General features: G+C 34.9%; 2 protein-coding genes and 1 long non-coding RNA gene across 6 annotated transcripts; all 3 read left to right on the top strand.

Annotated features, from left to right (window-relative positions):
- The first annotated feature begins 1,514 nt into the window (after positions 1 to 1,514).
- On the top strand, positions 1,515 to 4,846 carry LOC133676552 (probable acetyltransferase TAP2). Of its 4 annotated transcripts, XM_062098233.1 has the most exons (8): positions 1,515 to 1,700; positions 1,800 to 1,870; positions 1,959 to 2,019; positions 2,346 to 2,529; positions 3,020 to 3,119; positions 3,250 to 3,350; positions 3,986 to 4,079; positions 4,490 to 4,846. In XM_062098233.1, the coding sequence occupies exons 1-8, from the start codon at positions 1,657 to 1,659 to the stop codon at positions 4,567 to 4,569; spliced, it is 735 nt and encodes a 244-aa protein (XP_061954217.1). In that variant the 5' UTR covers positions 1,515 to 1,656; the 3' UTR covers positions 4,570 to 4,846. The 4 variants fall into 4 exon arrangements, with proteins under 4 accessions (XP_061954217.1, XP_061954218.1, XP_061954220.1 ...); XM_062098234.1 differs by lacking the exon at positions 3,020 to 3,119 and having other exon boundaries at positions 3,225 to 3,350; XM_062098236.1 differs by lacking the exons at positions 1,515 to 1,700; positions 1,800 to 1,870 and adding an exon at positions 2,146 to 2,259 and having other exon boundaries at positions 1,982 to 2,019.
- Positions 4,847 to 5,996: 1,150 nt separating this feature from the next.
- Positions 5,997 to 6,620, top strand: LOC133677095 (uncharacterized). The gene is made up of 3 exons (XR_009835688.1): positions 5,997 to 6,102; positions 6,262 to 6,361; positions 6,478 to 6,620. It is a non-coding gene; the product is annotated as an uncharacterized LOC133677095 (long non-coding RNA).
- A 122-nt stretch (positions 6,621 to 6,742) lies between these two features.
- On the top strand, positions 6,743 to 18,326 carry LOC133677094 (probable LRR receptor-like serine/threonine-protein kinase At1g06840). The gene is made up of 18 exons (XM_062098930.1): positions 6,743 to 6,808; positions 6,924 to 6,995; positions 10,706 to 10,849; positions 10,925 to 10,996; positions 11,149 to 11,220; positions 11,452 to 11,526; positions 11,766 to 11,834; positions 12,133 to 12,201; positions 12,735 to 12,806; positions 12,960 to 13,046; positions 13,245 to 13,313; positions 14,196 to 14,710; positions 14,975 to 15,133; positions 15,216 to 15,499; positions 15,751 to 15,802; positions 16,306 to 16,553; positions 17,029 to 17,163; positions 17,771 to 18,326. The coding sequence occupies exons 2-18, from the start codon at positions 6,931 to 6,933 to the stop codon at positions 18,107 to 18,109; spliced, it is 2,526 nt and encodes an 841-aa protein (XP_061954914.1). The 5' UTR covers positions 6,743 to 6,808; positions 6,924 to 6,930; the 3' UTR covers positions 18,110 to 18,326.
- The last annotated feature ends 716 nt before the right edge of the window (positions 18,327 to 19,042 follow it).

The raw sequence follows: 19,042 nt of genomic DNA, 5'->3' as shown, positions 1-19,042 counted from the left end.
ATAACTTGTCGTTTGCCTCTATTTTTTTAAATAGTTAGACGGCGTCGTCTGCATGTCCAGATTTTAGCCACTATTATGGTGCTTAAAAAATCAAGGCTATAGGATTTTTACCTAAAAAATCTGTTTTTCAACCTAAGAACACCCTTAGAATATCAATAAACCAATTTATTAACCTAATAAACTCAAAAAAGAGTCCAAACCACAAAACAAAACCGAATAAAATTTCTCATCCTCTACCTAGATCTGTTTTTTTAGGTTATATTGAGGTTCAAAACAACCACTATAAGACTTCCCTCACCTAACAAAATCTATTGGCACTAATTTTAACCATTTTGGTGGTCGAAATAGGTGTCAATAACGAGCTTTCTCTCTCTACATGGAAATCTAACAAGTTCTCTTTTTCCTTTAAAAAAAAACTAAAAAATAAAAAAAATAAAGTTTGGTATCAAAATTAAATTTTAGGCAACTAAAGGGACAAACCACCTATTAAGTGAAAAAGATGGGGGGGGGGGGGAATAAACTAATTTTTTTGGATAAAATTAGAAGTTATCACCTATTTTTTTCAATTTCACCATCTCTTTATAAAAATGAACTAATTGGCAATTAATTTGGGCATAAAAAGGTTCAATTGTGCAAAACAAAAAATAAGACCAAATTAAAAATTTAGAAAAACTTTGTTATGTCAATTCATAATAATTTGTGATAGAGTGAACAACAAACAATGAATAGTAAAACCATCACACACCTTAGTTTGTTTTTTTAATTCTATCGTATCATGTTATTTCTATATTATGAAAATATTAATTATCTTTATATCATTTCTTATTAGGAGTTCTCTCCATCAAGAATATATATTTGATTGCAATTAAATTAGATTCTCTAAACTCCCATGTGTCCAAATTATTGTGAAACTATAACATATAATTTCTTTATGAAAACTATGATTGGAATGGGGCACACATTCTGTTTAAGATGACGAGTGACTCACTTGCTTTTACATAGTGTATATTTTACTCTGGTCACTATTGATAATTTATTTTGGTGTTGTTGATTTTATCGTGTTGAGATTTTTTTTATGGTATTAAGATATTGTGAATAAAACTTTGGTGTATTCTTGATTTTTTTTCTTGTTCTTTTCTTTCTCTTTTCTTGGAATTTGTGCCAATCCATTTTAATAATTTCTTTAAAACATTGCTATTTCCAACAATGACTTTTTACAAAGTTAATAACAATCTTTATCAAATTTTATTATTTTTCCAAATTATTTTTAACTAGTGCAAATTTATCAATTTTTTTTCAAAACCATGCTAGTTTTCAAAAAATTCCCAATAACAACCCCCATAAACCTTGATTAATATCGGTCGCAAGCCACTTATAACAAAAATAATCACCAAGCCAGTTTTATGCTTATTAGCAATTAAAAATCTTGAGTGACTTAAATGTAAATTTCATGAGAAACAAAATCAGGCAACTTGTGGAATACCTTAAAAACACTGGGCCAGAAATAGAAAATCAAAATTTGAAATAAACCTCCGTCATCGTCTGTCTAGTGTCTACCCCTGCACAGCACAGTGACAGTCACACAGCAAAGCATCTACACCTTCCACTCCCCTGCAAAGCAACTGTCTCTTCTCCTCAACGCAGAAGACCAAAAAAATGCTAACCCTAAACGTCCTAAACGTCGTCGCGCGTCCCTCCATGTAACTAATTAAAATAAATCTTCCTTTCAAGCCATCTGCTGATTTCCAGTTCAAAAATTAGGGTTTTTGAAGCTAACCCTATTAATTCAAATTTTGCAGATTGCAAAATTCTTCAGCTCAACCATCTAATCATCAATTCAATTATATCAACTACCGGCTTGCAAATACAGGCGTGTTCTTGCTTGTGCCCTAAATTTTCTCCTTTTATCCTGCTTTGAAATGATTTCGAATTGATAATATTTTATATTTTTTTTGCAGGGAGAAGAAAGCTTAAGGTTTCGAGACTCAGGTCTAACTTTTGGGACTCCATAAGATCAGGGTAACATGAATTGGTTTATTTTTAATTAATTAATTTATCTTGTTTCATTGTCTAATTGTGATCGTGTTATGTCCTAAACCAATCCTGGGAATATATTTCACTTTGAATCCGGTATGTTTTGATTAGGAAAACTTGGTTGTTGTGTGAATTTATGATTGCTAATTGAAAGTTTTGGAGAGTAAAAGACTCAATGCTTATGGTGTCGTGTGAGGTTGTAGGCTACTGGGCATTGTGTGTAGGGTAAGTTTTTGGGCTTCTATAATTTGTCTACCGCACTAGTTAGTTTTATGTAATGGGGATGTTTTCATTGTTGTGTTTTATTGCAGGTTCTTGAAGGATAATTCGACGCAAGTTGTGGAATCACCCTCTACGCTCCAAGAAGAGGAAGAACCACAGCCTGAAGAGTTTGTTCTTGTGGAAAAGACTGAGGAAGATGGAGTGGTTGAGCAAATAATATTCTCTTCTGGTGGGGATGTTGATATATATGATCTGCAGACCCTGTGTGATAAGGTAACTGTGTTTCTGGTTGATGCCATTTTGTGTCGCAATCTTATGATATTGAATCAACTCAATGAAAAATCAAATACCGGGCTCATATTCTGGCCGATGTCAAGAGGTGAAGATGATAGGAGATTTCGCTACAAAATGATTAGCTCTGCAATGTCTGTAGCTGATCTTTTAAATTCACAATTTATAAATTTACCCAGAAGAGTCTTTCTTGAATCTGGATTCTGACTTGCGAAAACCCAGAGTCTAAAATGATGCTATCATATTGGGTTAAAATAACAGAAGTAGTCCAACTTTCAATGAATGGAAGATTGGGTCAATCAATTCAATGAGCTATTATTGGTTGATTGCTGCTTACATCACACGTTTGAAATCTGCATGCTTTCTTTCCAGTTTGAAGGATCACCAATTAATTAGTGGCAAAACATTTTTATGGTGTAATATACTTGCGAAATCTGAAATCAATAAAACAACTAAAATCATTGCTTAACAGGTGGGCTGGCCTAGAAGGCCACTGTCAAAATTAGATGCAGCTTTAAAAAATAGCTACATGGTAGCCACATTGCATTCTATACGGAAATCACCTGGATCGGGTACGTAGTAGATATATTGTAAGACATCCCATTTCATGTAATTGATCTTGTTAAGTTAAAGTTACGCATATTTCCACATCTAAAATTATTTTGTAAACATCTTAGTGTACTTGGAGAAGTTATTTGACAGAGGGGAATGACCAAAAGAAGCTTATTGGCATGGCTCGTGCTACATCTGATCATGCCTTCAATGCTACAATTTGGGATGTTCTGGTTGATCCTAGCTATCAGGTATACTTCATGTTATTTTTTAATAGATAACCGTGTTGAGTTGCTGATGCAGAGAATTAGAAATACTCTCTTCTGTTATGCAACAATATGAGTCCATATACACATGCGTGGTGCAATTTTCTTCCATAGTTGTCTGCACGAGGAGAATGAACCTTGAAATTTTATTACTTTTCTGCTTGCCTTTTTCTTGGGATGCATGATTATGGGAATAGTGATGCGTCCTGCAGGAATTGTTGACTTTATAGTCACCATAGGAAATATTTTGGTGGCAGAATGGGGAGAGAACAAGCCTTACTGATTGCTAGTCGTAGTGTGATCCTTTGGTTTGGCTACGAAATGACAGGCGTTTGGAATGGATAGCAAGTAGGACCTAGCCTACTTCAGATTATGGTGGCTACAGCATTTTTCCAGATTTTCTTTTTTCATTGTCTTGGTTCATGACATGAAAAGGTTAAGTTCAGAGCATGGAAACAAAGTAATTTTGGACTTGGAATCATGTACTAATTGAATGAACTCACTGTTCATCTTCTAAAAGTGCATGTACCTATCACTTCTGATATTAAGAGATTCTTATAATTGGTTTGATACTATGCCAGCTAACGTCACTTCTTAAAATTGTTTTATATTTCATTCAGGGCCAAGGCCTTGGTAAGACACTTGTTGAAAAGATTATTAGAGCTCTTCTACAAAGGGACATTGGCAATATAACGCTATTTGCAGATAGTCAAGGTATAGCAATCTGTACGGTAAAAAGCATTGTTGGTTCATTAGACTGCATTCCCACCATAAAATCTGTCAGATCTTCTGCTACAGCTAGATGCTGGTACCTCTCACCTGGATGTGGGGCTGGCAGCTCGTATTTTCTTGCACGTGCAACTGCAAAACATTTGATTATTTTATCTTTCACAAAGGGTCAGGGATTGATTGAGGGAATGCCGATTGTTTCTTATTTTGCACTGCTTGCTTTGTTTCCATATTTAATTCAATCCTGTCCAATTGCACTCATTTAAGCTTTGCTTCTCTTATAATATTAGTATCCTTGAAACCATGTTCTCTTTTGATTGGGATCAATTATTTTGATCAGAGTTATAAATTTTGATTGTGGGATTTGACATGGATTTATTTGATTGCCATTGCAGTAGTAGAGTTCTATCAGAATTTGGGATTTGAACCTGATCCTGAGGGCATTAAAGGTATGTTTTGGTACCCAAAGTACTAGTTGACTGGGGTGAGGACAGGCTTCTTTGTGCTTGAATTTAACCGCTTCAACTTGCAAAATGCAATGGCACAAAGGACTTAAGATAGAGAGGAAACCCACTTGTAAGTGCACATCACATGTAACTGTAATTTGAAGCTTTCGCGATTGATTGTCATGTATATCATGGAAATATGAGGCAGTTAACTTTCCACCGTTCAAGAACAGTTGATTTATTCGTACATCTTGTACTTTATTACCTTGCTTTACGCAGCATGAGATTTGATGAGAACTTTTCCAATTTGTTATTGTATTGTTTTGGCGTTCACTATCAGATACTGTAAACCGTCAAAGAACACTCTATTTGAGTGATCTCATATCAAATTGTATTATTGAAGCAACATTTATTTTATCTATAATGTGGTTGATTTTATAGAAATTCACGTCCAAAACAAATACCTTCGCATGGAGAGAGACAGGGACCGAATCATAAGACCATTTCTTTCATTTGATAATTTTTAGACTTTCATATTGCATATAATCTAATGTAAAATTGTTGATCTGGTAAATGATGTCCTCAGCGCTCCATGATAGGATCTCTGATGGCTTGTTTCCGTACTTCACTGACTCGGTACAAATTCTCATAAAATTTTAGTTTCGGTTGTTGACATTAATGTATGATCTCTTCCATGCCACTATATTTATTTAGGTTAATTTGACGTGGTCCTTTTGACTTCACTATTAAACGGGATTAAAATTTATCCACTAGCATGGCGAGGCGACATTTTTTGAAGTCTCCTTTCACTCGTTATATTGTTTAAAACAACCCAGCCGGGAGGATTTAGTTGCTCGGAAATATATTAGAAAAGGGAGAAGGCTTACCGTTGGAGAAAGGTGCACAATTCATAATTTATAGAGTTTGGATAAAAACATAGAAAAAAGGGAGATGCTCTTGTATTATGTCCAGCAATAATATCCTGATTTGCCCATCTTACCAATGGCATCAAACCGTGATTCATGCAATATCGTGTCCAGAAATGAACGATGCAAGTGTCGTCTCGAGGCATTCAAAGGGACTCGTAGATGTCTCATTGCTTGTAAATATAAAAGATCAAAAAGAAAGAAGGAAAAAAGGCCACTTTCGAAAGTTCAAAGGGATTTGGGATGATACCAATTGTGACATGGTCAGATTTTTGTCGAAATTTTCCGGTCCTCTGCGGCCCAGCCATTTTTTTTTACAGGAAACTATCCCAATCTTTATCAACCTTTAATTGAGCCACTCAAGAATAGATGGGGGTGTACTTCAGGTGAAAGAGGGGGGGAATTAATTGAAAATGAACGAGAAAAGAACAATAATTATAGAAAATAAAAATGGTCAACTATGTTGTTTGGCGCCTTACAGTGGCTTGGGAGTTGCCTTGAGCAATAATTTTCTTTTTTTTAATGGCTATCTAACATCTTGACTATTTTGCAAATTCTATACATAAGAAACGACCACTCTTCTAGCCTGCCCTCTTCTTGCTTCTTATTATCTCGCAATCCCTTCACTGCATGAAGGTGAGGTTTCTTTACCATTTAGTAATTGGTAGTCTTTCTGATAACAGTAAGCTAGCTTTGTTTGTTTCATGGCAGCCTCTTGACTACCACTATGACAATTTACTTCTTTCTCTGTGTTTCTTTCTTACACGCTGATCGTATTGGTTTTGATTTCGACAGATGTTGAGGCTAAGGTTCTGTCTATTTGGAGTCATTATTGCTTTGTTGCAATGTTACTTTGCTATGCTTTCTTCAGCGCAGATGACTCATCCATTGGAAGGTTCTCTCCTCTTTATCCATGAATAAACAGACACACTTACAAGCATGTGCATGGTTGATTATGTTTCTTGGTTTTGTTATTGTCACTGTGGAATGATTCTTTCCTCTGTGTTCCAGTCAGTGTTTTGCAAGCAGTCCGTCGGAAGCTCATAGATACACGGGGCAATCTTAATAACTGGAAAAAAAGTGATCCTTGTACATCGAACTGGACAGGAGTAGTCTGCATCTTGGATAAAAATGATGGTTATTTTCACGTCAAAGAATTGTATGCTGATTTTATACTTTCATATTTATAATTTGCTGTTATCTTTATAGATTAAGGTTGATCAGATCAATCAGATCATGTACGTTTTGATTACATGATTCATTCTGGCAGGCGTATGCTACATCTGAATCTCTCTGGAAAATTAGCTCCTGAACTCGGTCTTCTAACATATGCAAAAAGATTGTGAGTCAGATCATATTAGCATACCATCAATTAATATCAAATGGTCATCTTTTATTTAATCATCATCCTTGTTACTGAAACTCTCAATCCTTTTGAATTTGCTTCTTTTTTGCAGGAATTTTATGTGGAACAATATAAGTGGTGGCATACCAAAAGAGATAGGGAATATGACTTCCTTGCAGCTTTTGTAAGTTCAAATATGTGGAGTTAAAAAATTGTCTATCTATAATTTGATGTAGCGTGTTGCAAAAATAAAATTAGAATTCTCAAACCCTAAGGTTACAGACCAAACTATAAAACAATTTTAAAAAAATTCTCTGATATTTTTATTGAATCTGATTAATAGTATTAATTTCCATAAAATAAACTAAATATCCATATTCAGATTAATACTAAAATCAACAACATTGAAGGTCTTCAATATACTTATATATGTTATACGAAAGCTTAATAATATAATATAAGCATTATCATTGATTTTTTTTTCAGTACAAACCATACTTCTTTATCTTTAGTTAATTACTAGAAACCTCTCCTTGAACAAGAAAACCATGGACATGTCTTTTTTATTAAAATAATTTAACTTGTCTATGCTTGTTTGCTGCATACTTATTTAATTTTGGCAGCAACTTTTTCTTGTTTTCTCCTAACCTTCTGATGGACAATTCCACCTATTCATCTAAATTCTCTATTGACTTGCTAAATCTAGTAGCTTTAGGTATTAAGTGTAGATTAAGTACATGATTTGGAGGTTTCATGTACACAATACCAAATAGTGTCTTACAAGTAGCATTATGCTTGAAACTATTGTAAGCTAGTTTTGTATGAGCCAATGCAATTTCTCATTGTTTAGGCTTGTCTCCACCAATGCTATGAATCAGATTACTTAAAGTTCTGTTTAGAGACTGTATTTGGCCATCAATTTGTGGATGAACAGTCCTACTAAACTTCAAAGAGGAATTAAACATCTTCTATAAAGTTAGCCAAAAAATAACTAAGGAACCTAATATCTTTATCAAACGTGATGAATTTTGGAACACCATGCAACCTCATTATCTCTCTAAAAAATAGCATAGCCACATTGATCACATCTGTAGTCTTCTTATAAAGTATAAAGTATGCTATTTTTGAATATCTATCCATAACAACAAAAACAAAATCAATTCCTCACCGAGTTTATGGAAGGTCTAACACAAAATCCATGGAAATATCTTCCTAGATATTTTCATGTATAGGTAGAAGCATGTATAAATCAATGTTTTATGATTGCTTCTTAGCTGTTTACCAAGTAAAATGACATTGAACAAAATTGTTTGCATCATGCTTAAGTTGAGACCAATAATACTTATCCTCCAAAGCTAACACTGTTTTATCTCTTCCTCTGTGACCCCACTTAAACTTCCTCATCTTTAAACATTTAGTGATTGGTGCCATAATATTACTGAAATTCTAAATAAATCTCCTATAAAAAGTAGCCAAGCTATGAAAACTTCGCACATCACTAACTGTCTTGGGCATGGGCCAATCACAAATTACCTTTACTTTCTCCATGTTAACTTTGACTCCATTAGCTCCTACTACAAAACCAAAGAATAACAACTTGTTGGTCATGAAACTCACTTTTTCAGATTCACATACAACTTATTTTTTAGCCACACCTTTATAACACTGCTTAAGTGCTCAATATGATTTGTTTCATTATGACAAAACAAAACTTGATTAATCATCCTTATGAATGTGTTCGGTGCATTCGTTAACCCAATTGACATGAATAACTACTCATACAATCTATATTTCATCTTTAAAGTTGTTTTCCACTCATCTCCTGGTCATATATGAATTTGATGGTACTCCTTCCTCAAGTCAATCTTTAAAAATATTGTTACATCACACAACTAATCTAGCATGTAATCGAATCGTGGAATTGAAAACTGGTATCCCATAATGATTTTATTGATTGTGAAATTATCAATACACATACACCAACTGCCATCCTTCTTTGGTGTTAGTAAAGAGGGACAACACATGAACTTAAGCTCTCTTGAATCATCCATTTCTTCAGTAATTGATGAACTCAAGTTTAAAGTAGAAAAATATAGGAAGGAACTATAAATGGACTTTATAAAAACATAAAGTATAACATCACATATGAATTTTTACTTGTTATACACGCACCATAAATTAAAATTTGAAGCTCATAGGTTAAAAACATGCTACTTCATGAATAAGTTAGCTACAATATTGTATTCAAAGAATTTGTTTTATGAAGTGGAAGAGTTTAATTTTTGATAGATAACTCGAGAACATCATCATCTATTCTCTCTAATACTTCAATTGTTGCACTTAAATGAAACCTAAAATAATCTTTCATAATATCTCTAGAAAACTTGTTAGAAATTACAAGGTTCTCCATGTCCTTGTTTGCAAGATCTTCATCATATAAATCTTCTTCATCATCTCCATCAGGTTTGCATAGAACATACTTGTCATAAAAAAGTTCTTGGTCATAATGGCATTCAATCACATTGATCGATTTCTATCTCTTGGGTCGTGGTTGTTTATCTTGATCTGACAAAGTCCCATGACCTTCATCAAGTTCATCTTTACCAACACCCTTCACATAGACAAATGGTTGTCTAGATGAAATTTTAGGAATAGGTCTAAGGTAAGGTCAACCCCGAGATAAGTCTCCAAACACGTTCCTCTCCTTTTGTGATTCCTATTTGTGCTTCCCATCAACCAAATAAATCTTCTTCATCAGATGAATACTCGTAGTCATACCAGCTACAAGGATTTGCATGAAATGGTTCAATAACAAGTCGCCACGGGTGTCATCCTTGACGCGTGCCTCTCTTCTTTCCGGGTTCATGTTTGCTCGCAATCCTAGTGCCTTAAGCTTGTTTGCAAGGTCATCAAATCTGACATTGATGTCGCCAAAGCTAGTTTGCATTTACTCCTTTAAACTTGTTATCACTACTAAATGACTATCTAGCTGATCCCAAACAACTTGCATCCTTTGATCACCATCATAAAAATGGTTGCTACCAATTGCTGCACGATTCTTTTCACGGTTCGCTATTGATCTGGATATTGACCCAATTTAATACCACCAGATGCAACACATAACAAAAATAAAACTATTGTTCTCATGCTTTAAGGTTACAGACTAAACTGCAGAGAAATCTAGAGAAAATTCTCTGGTATTTTTATCGAATCTAAATAATAGTATTAAACTCCATGAAATAAACTAGACAAATCTATTTATATTAGTACTAAAATCCTGTATCGAAAAAATTCTTATTTAAAATTTATCTAATTAATAGAATTTATTTAGCATTAGAATTTTTAAATAGTAAAATACTAATTAAATTAAAAATTATAAGTTAAATAAAAAACAAATAATTAAAATTCAAAATTAACTAGGAAAATAATAAAAATAGAAAAATAACAACTTTATGCTCCAATCTGGTCATAAACTCCTGCATAATTGTTCTACGTAATAGTTGCTCCACGTTATGTAAATTGCAAAATTAAGTGCCAAGAAACAAATTTCACTTTGCTGGTTGTTTGATTCTTGAAAAAGTAGACTTTCCATATTACTCTATGGTTGGGAGGAAGGAAGATAGAGGGCAATTTGGTGGGAATAATCCATCTTTTTTTGTTTGGTTCTTTTGAAGGGGAGGGAGAGTAAAGATTTAAGACAGAGTGTGAAAGAGAAATAGGTGGTCATTCTTGCCTTAGGCATTACATCCATCTTACCAAAACAGGTGACCAAGATTGGTCAAGCTTCTGCTTTGTGAAATTGGAAAGCAGGAGATCTCCTTGTGGGCATGAGTAATATAGACAGCGATCATATATTGCATGGCATATAGTTACTATACCATTCTCTATTCGCAGGCTTTTGAGCGGGAACCAAATATCAGGTCCTTTGCCAGATGAGCTTGGTAATCTCCCCAACATAACCAAGTTTCAGCTGGACATAAATCAAATATCAGGACCACTTCCCAGATCGTTTGCAAACTTGAACACTGTCAGGCACTTGTAAGTGGCTTCTTCTTTAGGGACAAACTCTTTCCCCCCTTCTTGCATGTTCTCATGGATGTTTTCTAATTGCAGTCATATGAACAACAACTCAATCAGTGGTCAGATTCCGCCGGAACTTGGGGCATTACCTCAACTCATACACCTGTAAGTTCCGTTACAACCTGCATATAATTCAATTGATTGCGTTTTTTCATGAAGCTGTCGCTGTCAGTTCGAAGCAAATGAACCTAATTTTGCGTTCATGTTTCTTTATTTTTATTTTTTTTTTTGTCACTTGCTGTTGCCAACGTTTGCAGCCTGTTGGATAATAACAACTTGTCAGGCTATCTTCCACCAGAGCTTTCAAAGATGCCAAAGTTGACGGTTTTGTAAGTTCCATCTCATTCTATAATCTGTCCTACAACGGTAGCGACTTTTTCTCCCATATCACTTTAGAAGTAAATCTGAAGATACTGAAAAAACATACATCGGAACCATGACAGTAATACCCCTATAACTGCTGTCTTTCTTCCACGACATATCAAACAAAAAGTTCCAATTTTATAGGCAGAAGAAGCAATTCTGGTAATGTTATCATTGAATACAATGAATCTTTGCAGCCAACTTGATAACAACAACTTTAATGGAACGGAGATCCCGGAGTCTTATGGCAACATGTCCACACTGTTGAAATTGTAAGCTCTTCTCCATACTTCAGCCTTTTACTTTATTCATGAAAAAGCATGCTGTCAAAATGTTATCTCAATGGTGAAAAAGCATATAGGGATCTGTCACACATGCATAGAGTTGCATTTAGTCTTTTGTTTGTTAATTTCTGATGTCCTTTTTTAGGAAAATGATCTTGCTTGCCTTTGTTGAACTGCAATTCTCTAAAACTGGTTCTTAATTAACACTCTCACATTGTGCTCTGCAGGAGTCTTAGGAACTGCAACTTGCAAGGATCTGTTCCCGATCTGAGTGGCTCACCACGCCTTCTCTACTTGTAAGTCTTCAGGCAAAATTTGAGTATTTCGTTTAACCATCATTATTTCTCACAAATTCTTCAAGCATGTAGCTTTCCTCGTTACATGTGCTTGTATTTAATAGGCGACAGTAACAGTCATATTCTATGAACCACTGCAGTTGCCCTCCTTTTGAACTGGTTGTTGTTCTTTATATGCAAATATTCATGACTATGTAGAGTAGTTGTCTTAAAATAATGTTTTTTTTTTCCAAATTACTAGGATCTGTTTTAGAATGTTGATTTTTTTCTGATGGCTATTAATAATTTTTTTTTTCAGGGATCTAAGCTCAAATAAGCTAGTCGGAAGCATACCGACAAATAAGCTTTCTGATAATATCACAACTATGTAAGTTACTGAAGTCCAAACTTGTGGAAGCTCAAGTGCTTTTCAGCTCGAATTGTCTCTACACTGTGTATTATGCTTGTTGACGTGCATACAAAACTATATACATGCTAGTATGCATCCACAGCAGAGGTTTTGCTGCTAAAATTATGAAATAGAACATCACCACAAGAACATTAGCATTTAATGAAATGCTACTATTTGCATATCTTACAATAGCGTTAGTGGAAGTTCAAAAAATAAACAGCAACAAAAGAAAAGATAATCCAACTGGTTTAAGACTAGCGCACAATGTATGAATGGGATTGTACACGATGAAAGTGGGTATGATCCAAATCCCATGTGGTGAAACCAGAAACAAACCACCAGATTTGTCTTCAACTCTAGAATGATTTTGATGTATAGTATATAACATTGTATATTCATTCATTCGAGTATTCATGCGAAATTCAAAATCCTCGCTGCTGCGGTTAATATAGCGATCCTTGTTCTTTCTGACATGACAAAGTAATTCACAACGTTTTTTAATATTGCAGCAATTTATCCAACAATATGCTCACTGGACCAATCCCTTCAAATTTCTCGGGCTTTCCTCATCTCCAAAAACTGTAAGACCTCTCTGCATTTATTTGTGCACTTTCTGTTATTTTACTGCTACACACTATGCTAGCGTGGTTAAAATAATCGTATATTATGAAGCTCTTTGATTTTATAGTTGATGGATGATACCAGTTGATAATGAAGATTATATTTTATTGCAGGTTGCTTAAGAACAACAATTTGAGTGGTGATGCTCCCACTAACATTTGGCAGAGTTTGACTCTTGGTTCATTTGCAAAACTTACCTTGTAAGGCTTAATTACAGAAAGCAACCTTTTCTGAATGAATTTTTCAGTCTATCTTTTCTTAATTATTGCCATGTCATATCCTTCGTTGTATCAATTTATATTGTTTTTGGGGTAAATTGCGTCAGGCACAGTGAACTTCTTGGCCTTCCTCCTTCTGTATCTTCTACCTAAACTTGTTATACTGTGCATTACTTGCAGGGATTTCCGGAACAATTCACTTACGAATATTTCAGGCATTATAAATCCTCCTGCAAACGTTAGCATCAAGTGAGATTTGTTTTACCATATAATATATTCACTTTCTGGCAGATACATTTCTTTTTACTCCTAATAATGTCACTGCATCCGGGCTCTTTTATGCTTGTTTTTAATTTCTGATGCATAGCCTTGTTTTTATTTTCGAAAATATTTTTATTTAATCTAAATGAGATAAAGACCATGTCTTGATCATTTGATTGTTAAGTCCTTTTGCCAATTATGATTAGATGTTTCCTTAGATCCCAAGCAGTCACTCCTTGTCTCACTGCTTCAACTCATTGAACCATGTTGTTTAATCACATAACTCCATTCACAATTAGTGGTTGCACTGTGCTGAACTATCTTGGACAAAACCTTGTATCATTATTGTGCAAGGAACCCAGTCCGCATAAACTTGTTATAACATTGTAAGTTTCATGCCTTAGATTTTTTGAAATTAGATTTGGATTTCAGAAATTATATGATGTTTTGCATTTCTGAAACATGTAAATTCTTGCTTGTTACCTTCTCTAATATATAGAATCATCATTTCTGCACTGTGCCTGCTGTTATGTGCATGAATAACTTTCCCTTTGCCTTCCCCTTTTCCCAGCCCCCATTCTCATAGTACTCATGTAATTTTTTTTTTCTTCCTGCTTAATCAAGTTTTATAATTTCTATATATAATATAGTCAGTCACGTACAAATTATATTTATTTTTGTATCCCTGAATCACATGCTTTTAGAATCTAGTTTTCATATTTCTTTCAGTAGACTATGTTGCTACAATGACTTAAGCTACCGTTGGAAAATGTTCCGAGAGAGTTTCTTGCATATATAATACAGGAAATAATATTGATCTAAATTAAGTGTAGCAAATAGTTTTAAGAGTTTTAATAACTGGATATCTAGGCTTCAAGGCAATCCTGTCTGTCAAAGAGCAAATGAGCTAAACATACTCCCGTTTTGTGGAGTCCCAACTGAAGATACTGAGGCTCCTGGAAGCTCAAATGACTTCCCTGATGGCTGCAAAACTCAATCTTGCCCCTTTAGTGATAATTTTGAATACGTCCCAGAATCTCCTGCTCCCTGCTTCTGTGCTGCACCTCTTGGCATTGGATTACGCTTGAGAAGTCCCAGCATATCAGAGTTTCAACCATATAAATTCCCATTTGAGCTTTGGATAACCGACTATCTTGGCATGAACCGTTACCAACTAGTGATTGACTCATTCATGTGGGAAGAAGGTCCCCGGCTGAGGATGTATTTGAAAATCTTTCCTTCATTTAGTAATGATACTTTTACATTCAACACAAGCGAGATTCTACAGCTCATGGACGAGTTTGCTACATTTTCCATTCCCGGCGATGATACCTTTGGCCCATATGATCTACTTAATTTCACGCTCCTTGGACCTTACAAAGATGGTATGTCTCTGGAGCTACATGTTTTTCACTTCAAACATCAATTTTGTATCTACATTGTATGATAAAGTGAAACTGCAGTAAGTTATTAGTAGTGAGCCTAGTGACTAGAATTGCTGCATCTTCCTCCATTTCTATTCTACAAACTAGTTCGTTATTTGATCAAATGCATGGGCCAAGAGATACCGGGGGAGGTGTTGGAGCTTTTTCTTTCATGACAAATCATATACAGCGAACTTACTGCTTTCATTGTTTTGAAAATGTCAGTGATTCTCAAGCATCCGAAATCAGGAATGAGCAGAGGTGCCCTTCTTGGAATTGTGTTAGGATCCATGTCCCTCATAGTTGCTATATCTTTGGTGATTGCATTCATTTTCTATAAAAAGCACAAGAGATTTTATCGTCAAGTTTTCAAGAAAAAGTCAAGTAAGCCATTATCCTGTTATGACATTTGCTCCCCCCTACTTGTCTCCATCAAAAAGTATTGATGCTACTTTTTTCCATGCAGCTCAAAAACTTCCATTTAAAACTGAAAGTGTGAAAGAGTTCAGTTTTCTAGTACTTGAAATGGCAACAAATGGTTTTGATAGCTCTATGCAAGTTGGGCAAGGAGGTTATGGAAAGGTGTATAAAGGAGTTTTAGCTGATGGTACAATAGTGGCCATCAAGCGTGCACATGAAGGATCTTTGCAGGGTCAGAAAGAGTTCTTCACTGAAATTGAACTCTTGTCACGCTTGCATCATCGCAACTTGGTGCCATTGGTTGGGTATTGTGTTGAACAAGGCGAGCAGGTACGTTGTGGGTAACAATACCTGTCACATACGACTTGTTGTGATATGATTATGGGATAACAGCTCAGACCGAGAGTCATTTTAGCTTCCCAACAGTTGGATGCATTAAAATGTCGTTCTAGGCTCTTTGTGCTTTCTCTTTGTTTCTTTTGAAAATTCTGGCAGTATCTTGTCAAAATTGAGTGCCAAAATGCCTATCATCTACTTCAAAATCAACAACTTACCATCTTTGCGTTTTGTGTATTTCGCAGATGCTAGTGTATGAATTCATGCCTAATGGTTCTGTTGGATACCTCCTCTCTGGTAAACATTTTGTATTGTGCAACTTGTGATGTTGTTGGATTAGATTCTTCTTCTTGTTTTCTTTTTCCAAACATTTTGAAGAAAGTTTTGTGGATTTGTATGCAGAAGATTATACTGAAGCCTCATGTTCATTTCTCATTTTTTCCCTTCATTCTCTTCTAATTAGTCATTTATCTGCACAAGGAAATCAAAAAATAAATTTATATGGAGTATTTGAAAGAGAATAGGAAGCATTGTCAGCTATAGCATTAGCAGGGGTAGGATGAGCACTAAATAAGGCTTCGAAGTTGCTAGCTAGATGTCACTCTAAGGGTGTAACATGATTCTCATCTTAGATTTCAACCATAATTAATCATTGTTCTTCTGCTATGTCATCATCTTTGTTTGTTTTAAAAAGGATGGAGGGGAGGGGGGGGGGGGGGAACAAAATCCATGGTGTAGAAGCTCGACTATTTCTTCTTGTATATAGTCATATTTGACATTGTTGATGTGTGATATGACAGGTAAATTCAAAAGACCTGCAAGTTTTTCTATGAGGATGAATATTGCATTGGGTTCAGCCAAGGGTATACTCTACCTTCACACTGAAGCTGAGCCACCAATCATCCATCGAGATATCAAAGCAAACAACATATTACTGGACTTCAAGTTTACTGCAAAAGTTTCAGATTTCGGAATTTCGAAGCTTGCACCAGTACAAGATTGCGAAGGCGGTGCGTCTCATATATCCACAATTGTGAAAGGCACACCGGTATGTAGCATTCTGTAACATGATCAATTTGAATTGTGGATTATGAAACTCTCTTCAGAGGATGCTATAACCTTTACCTGTAATTTCAATACTAAAGACATTTAAGATCATCACTATAACGCATGTTTTCAATGTACAAGAAATCACACATTTTATACTTTCCAATTTCCCAGTGTCTTGGAAATTTCTATAATGACTAGGTAATGACTGAAGCTTAGTCTAATATCATAATATGACATGTCCCTTTCAGCATTGGTACATCAATCTTGTGAAATCAAATCCATGTTATGAAAGTTACATAGAAATTTGAATAGTTAACCAATGGCCTCTTCTCCAAAGGGTACCTTTTTCCTAGCAATATGTCCAAACCTTTGGTAAAAAGCAAGTTTGGGTAGCAATCAGAACTTTCTTCTACATGATATATTTATCTGACGTGGGAATGCACTGAACTCACTTGAACCTGAACTCCATGCAGGGATACCTCGATCCAGAATATTTTCTGACCAACAAGTTGACAGATAAGAGTGATGTTTATAGCCTTGGAGTTGTATTTCTTGAACTGTTGACAGGGATGGAGCCTATATCTCATGGAAAATATATCGTTCGAGAGGTACATAACGGTTCATCACAAATACCATAACTTAAACAACTGCTTATTGTTTTTCAACTGTGAAAATTTGATTCAGGATAAAATTGAGCAGGATTAATAGTGGATATCAACATTGTAGTATTTATCAATTCTTGTTGCATGAACCTCTGACCGGCATTAAATCTGTTTCTATCAGTAACTGTAGAAGCTTCAGAGTTATTTTCACACTATAACCAGGGATTCTTTCAATAATTCAATTGTGTTTGCCAGTTTCCCTGTCTAGTCTCATAAAAAAAGGCAACTATTTGGACATTACTGTTAATTTTAGACTCGGATGAAGATCTTTGCATCTATTTCTCAGCTAAAATAGTTTTCTTATGCTCAACCACCAACATCAGAGGACAGATTATCAATCATGCTATAATATGATACCTTAAACATACAACCTATTTCCTTAACTACTTGAAATTTGTTCCTTGTTTGCACCATAGAACTAGAAGTTTGCAGTGGAGCACAAACAGTGTTTTTGATAGGACACTAGAAACATGCAGAGAGGATTCCCATGCTGAAGTTGCACCCTTCTTCATCAGAATCTAATGTTGTTGCCTCTTCTATTTGTCAACGACAGGTTAACGCAGCATGTCAATCTGGAATAATGTTCTCCATCGTAGACCAAAAAATGGGTCCTTATCCCTCCGATGGTGTCAAGAAATTCATGGCATTGGCCCTAAAGTGCTGTCATGATGAGCCTGCTGAACGACCATCAATGTTGGAAGTGGTTCGCGAGTTGGAGAATATATCCTATATGCTCCAAGAATCTGGCCCCATTTCATCAGAGTTTGAGACATCTGGAATGTCAGGGGTGGATTCGCCAGCTCTCTTTACTACAGGCAAACCTTCTGCCTCCTCCGGTGTCCTCGGAAGTGATCTAGTCAGTGGTGTATTTCCCGTTATCAGGCCTCGCTGATTGATTATGTGAAAACGGAAACTCCCCATGTATCTGTGTATATTCTGGTGAGTCTATTCACCTGGTGCTCGACATGTGTGTCTCAAAATGGAGTTTAGTGCCATAAATTACATTACTTTGCAAGTATTGAACCGAACAAAACTTTCCATTTTACATCAATTAGCTACAAAATGTAAACGTATAAGGCACCTCAAGTAGGTTTTTATTTTTATTTTTATTTTTATGTATCATATGCTTTCTTTGATGTGAGACATGTATACAAAGATGCCAAATTTCTGTTTTCCACACACAAAAAAAGAAGGGAAAGAACTGGTCAGTCTATGAACAATTGAATAACTTGGTTGATGAATGAAAGAGCAAGTTCATTATCATATATATCCAATTTGAAATGCCAAAACCAAATAATGTAATTTGCGTTAATAGTTCCAAGAGAAAAAAAAAAGATTTGATGATTACTAGCTATTACAACCACTAGATTGGTGTCTTACACAACTTCGTGTGCCAAACCAAATTTATTTTCAACAAAAAAAGGTTTAAAAGAATATTGCTGTGTTTTTAAAAAATAAAAGAAATTCAATAATCGAGCTATCTTGATTAATTTGATAATATAATAAAAAAAAATTAGGCAACAATGACAACAACAAATAAGTTTTTTTTTTAAAAAAATATTGCCCCGAGCAAAGCTGGGCTAATACGTGAAACCTGTAACCTAGTACATGAGATCGGGACAATCCTATTGAAGAACGGTACAAAAAAAAATCAATTGTAAAAAAGGACATGGAAAAAAAAGATCCAAGCCAATCCGATTAAATCTTTCAAACTCGTGACCTGAAATATTAACAAAATCCTGATCAATAAAATGATGAAGGATAAAATAAAAAAATAAAGTTCCAATAAAAAAAGGATTAAAAACAAAACAAATAGTAATAAAAA

Source organism: Populus nigra, chromosome 17 (assembly GCF_951802175.1).
Source record: "Populus nigra chromosome 17, ddPopNigr1.1, whole genome shotgun sequence".
Classification (NCBI taxonomy): Eukaryota; Viridiplantae; Streptophyta; class Magnoliopsida; order Malpighiales; family Salicaceae; genus Populus; species Populus nigra.
This window is presented reverse-complemented; position numbering and strand designations above follow the sequence as displayed.